Source organism: Eurypyga helias, unplaced genomic scaffold (genome assembly GCF_000690775.1).
Source record: "Eurypyga helias isolate BGI_N326 unplaced genomic scaffold, ASM69077v1 scaffold45227, whole genome shotgun sequence".
In the NCBI taxonomy this organism is placed as follows: Eukaryota; Metazoa; Chordata; class Aves; order Eurypygiformes; family Eurypygidae; genus Eurypyga; species Eurypyga helias.
The window spans coordinates 1-5,498 of NW_010264477.1; the positions used below are offsets into that span (position 1 = coordinate 1).

The window sequence follows — 5,498 nt, forward strand, 5'->3', positions numbered from 1 at the left end:
ATTCTATGATTCTATACCATGCTACAAAAATTTAAAAAAGCAGCCCTAAAAAAGCACATGTATTTTTAGAGTAGTTACTAGAAAAAACAAATTTCAAGCCTCAAGTACTTATTAGTTCAAACAACAGTAATTCTGGGACAACTCTCCCAATCATTCAGGTGCCATTTGAGATCAATTTCTCACTGCACAAATAATGGCTGCTAAAACACAGACATGATACAACTCTTCTTTAAAAATGCCTGCTTTGTTGGAGTTTTTTTAAGGTATCCCCCTCATCACCACGACCTTTTTCTTTTCCTTCCCACCAAGTGAAGAACACCGTAACACAAAAGGTATCTGTGTACATATATATATACTTTTCCTCTCAAAGTTGTCTTTTTTTCCTCAAGAGTGTATAAATTGCTACTATATTTTGCCTGTAAAGAAGCGTGTACCGCGTCGCGTCCATTCAGCCCAAATATGTGGAAGCATGGTTTGGGGTTTTTTGGTTGTTGTTTTGTTTGGAGCTTCTGCAAGTTCATTAATCAATCCCTATCCAATTCTACTGTTTCACCATGGCTTCATTATATCAATTTTGAATCCCACTAATAAGTATTCACATGTCTGCTTGAAAGAGAAGGGCCACAATAACACATCACAACCATGGATGACAGTTGGAGAACCTATACATTTATACCTTAGAGGAGTCTTCAATGGCTTTATGTAAATTTCTCAGTTTCAGGTGGCAAGCAGCACGATTCAGATACAGCAGGTGAAGCTTATTGTTCAGCTGCACCGCGAGGTTATACGCACTTACAGCTCCAAGATAGTCTCCCGCTGCAAACATTTTGCTAAGTATAAAACAAAAAAGTGAAACATCTACTTTAAACAATTAATCACAAAATAAATACCTAATCATTAACAATGATTTTTTTTACATTTGAACTTCTAGCAGCTTTTCCTTAGAAATGGCCACTTACAGCCTTCTCGGAGAGCTACGTAAGTTCGGTCAGACACGATGCTGACAAAACGGCATATAGGCACACAACCTACCAAAACCAGTCACTGCTTAAAAGCAATGACAAACAGAGGTGGACACATCTGTGCCGACACAGGACTCATTTTGAAAGCTCTGTATCTGACCCTGATTCCCTAATCAAACCTCTCTGTATAACACACGTATACAAACATACCAATACTTCTAGCAAATTTCTAAGGTTTGTTTTAGACCGGCATTTAACCTTTCAGTAAAAAGTACCAATGAGAGGAAATCCCCCTAGTATAATATTGCACTGACTCAACCGCCCCCACAGAAGAATATGCATTATGTGTTCACAGTGATTTTGTTCATCGTGAGATTCAGCAATTGCATCTCGTGACTTTATCAGATTCAAACACCATAAACTGGCAATAAATTCTCTGCTATGTGGACATTCATCAACTGTGTGTAGCATAAATAGAAAATATCAAACCTAAACAATAGGCACACATTATAAAACTAATACTTCATTTTAAATACATCTTCAAATGGATTCTAACTTACTTTCCTTTCTCCTTTAACCAATCTGGATTCTTCTCCTCTTCTTTTAAATCTTCCAGCTCAGACAAATCAGCATTTATTGTTCTTCGAGCTTCTGCTTGTTTACGTAGCCACTGTAAACACACAACTCGAAAATGACTCTGTGTTCATTCAACACAGCTCAAAAGAGCCAACTGTGAGCTTCTTTCTAGGAAGACAGAACTTACAGTCTCTTAAATACAAAAGATATTTCAAATTTTGTACTTCAATTAATATTTCTGCCCTTTTTTTTCCTTCTCAAAAAGAGGAACATGCTATTTATTAATTTGCACAACCACATGCCTGGGGAAAATAATTTTTATATTAAAGTGTTTCTTTAAATCTCAGTTTCAATAAGACTACCTTCTTTGGAATATAAGAATATTGCACACGTAACATTTTTGTCAACTTACTGAATACACAGTAAACAGTCACCACCTTGGAAGACAGCAGAAGCATCATACTAAAACAGAGAGCAATCTTACCTCCTCCTCTTCTGCAATGCGAGATTCTCGCAGAGCTGTGGGAAAAACTCGTGGCGTAAAGCTGATTTTAATTGTAGCAGCACATCGAGGAGCTGGTAACTGTTCTTCCTTTAAATTTTCTGAAAACATACTACAGGAACCATGATCTATGAAAAGAATTGGAGTACTGGAAATGAGAAATGAAGCTAAGAGGATTTTCCTGGAGTTTTTACCAACATCCAAATTACACCTAATCTAGAAATTCTGCACACTAGAACTAAACCTCTAATAGCTTTAGAAAGGTGTAGAGTTGTTCTTTTGAAGGGAAGGTTAAAAAACCTTTGTTCCTGCTCTATCAGGCCATCTCTTTACTGGCTACATCATCTGTCACAAATGAACTGAAACTCCTCTTTCACCACTCTCCCTGTCCCTTACATGATCCTCTGACCGGGCGGCTGCAAGAGCTAAAACCAACCTTATGAAAACAAACAAATAAAACTAAACTGAAATGTCTTCTGTTGGTTCAGTTCCCTGAATTGGCTCTCTGTCGGGCCAAGACAGGGACAGAGAAAGTGAGACTGCCCACGCCTATGAAAACCAGCAATTAGGTAACTCAGGGTAACATGAACTCCACCCTCAGAAAGTCACTGTCTGGAAGGCTTTCCTTTTTACTTTTCTAAAGCCTAGAAGCCAAGACATGGGACAGAGAAAGTGAAAGGAGACTGCCCACGCCTATGAAAACCAGCAATTAGGTAACTCAGGGTAACATGAACTCCACCCTCAGAAAGTCACTGTCTGGAAGGCTTTCCTTTTTACTTTTCTAAAGCCTAGAACAAAACCTGCTCTTGTATTTCCAAAGACTTGAATGAGGGCCAAGAATTTGCATGCTTTAGCTCAATAAACTGCCTGACAATAAAGACAGTAAAATAACAGCAAACTGAAAGAATTAGGTCAGTATGGTGGAGACAAAGATAAATGATTAATTAGAAACATTTAGGAATAAAGTCATACCCATACGTTAAGGAATGACAAAATACACTCCAATAACACAACCTTTAATAGGTTTGAGTCTGGTCTTAGAAGTTCCTTCACTAGGAATACTAGTTTTGTTCATTTTTTCCTTTTTCTTCTCCTTTAATTGCTCTACTTTTTGATGTAATTCCCCTTTTTTTTGTATGCTCTTCTGTTTCTCAGCATCTTTTTGCTGTTTTCTCCACAACTCCAACTCCTTAGTGACCTTCTGACGCTCCTTTTCTTTCAGATCTTCAATTCTTTTTCTTTCTGCTTCTTCTAGCTGTTTGAATGATAAACCAATGAGATACGCAGCATCTGATAACAGTAAGATGACCAAGTAAAAGTTACCATTGTTTTCCCAGTTTCATATTCCAAGAACAGCATCCTCATCAATGTGATCATAGAAGCAGAGTTATGAAAGATGCTTAAAAATGCTTGGGAGAGTAAAGATTTCTGATCAGCTTTTGAAAGTCATATACTTTAACTATTTTAGCACCACTACTAAGGTATAACCCAGAAACATTCAGAAAAAGTTTTACTTGTAAACAATGGAAACCCTAGCCATAGTCCAATGCAGATCTCTGAAATATACAGATACGTAAAATATGTGGCTTCAGTTCAATACACTATTTCCTATTTTTCCTCTTCTCTTTGAGATTATTAACAGGCCGAATAGGTACAATACTGCTACTACGAAAGTTATTAACTGCAGTCCATTTGGTCCAAACTGCATATGCAATCTTAAAATTTCATTGTATACTTTCAACCACAAATAAGTCACCATATTTTTTATATACATAAGATTTATGAAGAAAAGAACGTATCCTAAAATGCACATGAAACACAGAACAACAGATACACACACACACAAAAGGCAATTAACAAGTCTGATCAGAAATATAACAAGGAATAAATAAGATTCTTTTTTAAAAATCAGTATTTTTTACAGTGCTAAGTGACTGAACACTTGCAGTGGTGCAAAGGTAGTATCCTTTCAAGTGACAAAAATCTGAGCTCTTCACCAAAAATTTTTATTAGTATTATTAATAGAAAACAGCAACTTCTAAGTATATTTTCTGTATTGTTTTCATATTTAGGAATAGACAAAATGTTTTAAGTACAAAGAAATAACAAGGTTCACCACCACTGTAATAAATATGAGTACTTTTCATATTTTTAAGGTACATTTAACCAAGCAGCTGCCAGGTTGCTGGCAACTGTTTACATGCATGTGTCTCGCAGAGTTCCTTCTCGGCTCACCTTCATTGTGGCCTCCAACGCATACTTTTTGTGTTCCTGTTTTGTAACTTTCCTTGCTTCGGTCTCCTCTTTTGCTTTTTCATGAGCTTTTAGAACAGCATTCTCTCTTAAATATTGTAGTTTCTCTCTGTTAGCTTAAAAAAAAATCGAAACAAAAACTATTTTTGTAATTTAGGTCTGAAGTTGTACTGTTATGTACCATCTTCACAAAAACAGGATTCTTTTTGCTACTTTGAGAAAACACAACATGGTTCCAGTTCCACAAAGCAGCCTCTATCAAGCCCTTCTGTAAAAAACAACTAAGATTTGTCTACACCCAAAATGTAAGTTTTTCAAGAAACATTGTTTTGGTTTGTGTGCACTAGAGCCAGCTGATGTTCTTTGTTTTCATATACTTTCTGCTTTTAACAGTGAACAAGGTTTAACTTGGCAGATAGCTTGCAGCAGAAATTTCACATTGCTTATTACAGTTAGTGAAGTGTCAGCACAGTTTGGGTTTCTTACATGCAACCTAGTGTTCACAGTAGAGAACTTACTATTTGCCAGAGTTAGGGACTCCCACATGGCCACTTCTTTTTTATACAAAGTAAAGAAGATGTTTCCATTTCCAATCTTTGCCGTGCTATTTGTGTCATCAATAGGGGCATATAAAACAGCTTCAAATAAAAAGGGAGGGATGCTTACCTGTAAAAATATAATTAATTTGTACTATCATTTACAATTTTTAATTAAATCTCACATATTTAAAATATGCAGCACGAGGGCACCGTAAACCTCAAGAAACACATGCTATTGACAAAACTGATTTGATTAGTATGCAGTCTAGAGGTTATATCTTTTATTAGACCTGATAAAAGAGGTTTTAAACGTTGGTTTTTCAGCACTGCAACAGAAGCCATGGACCTCAAATTTAGAATTGTTATTCATAATATAAGGAGATGTGTATAATTCAGGCCATTCATGAGAGAGAAGGCAACTGGCACCTACTGAGGAGCAAGAGCATTAGTGCAGAGAACAGCGGTAAAGCCGTTATTTCCAGTGGGGTAGGTAGATCATAGATGAAAGGGATTTTATAGATTAAAGATTACACGAGATTATAAACTTGACAGCGCTGCCATGGTGTATGAAGCGTGTGCTGTGTAACAGAGCTATAGGGTAACGCAAAACCACAGGTCCAGGGGCGAAACGCGTCCAGGCGGCGGTATCACACGACAGGAGGCCCG

General features: G+C 36.8%; 1 protein-coding gene across 1 annotated transcript; it reads right to left on the reverse strand.

The window, feature by feature from the left end:
• Positions 1 to 676: 676 nt before the first annotated feature.
• On the reverse strand, positions 677 to 4,983 carry DYX1C1 (dyslexia susceptibility 1 candidate 1; the record flags this gene model as incomplete). The annotated part of the gene is made up of 6 exons (XM_010156396.1): positions 677 to 830; positions 1,523 to 1,632; positions 2,023 to 2,168; positions 3,055 to 3,295; positions 4,276 to 4,409; positions 4,812 to 4,983. Coding segments are annotated over 6 exons (957 nt in total), but the record flags the coding sequence as incomplete, so codon positions are not given.
• Positions 4,984 to 5,498: the final 515 nt, after the last annotated feature.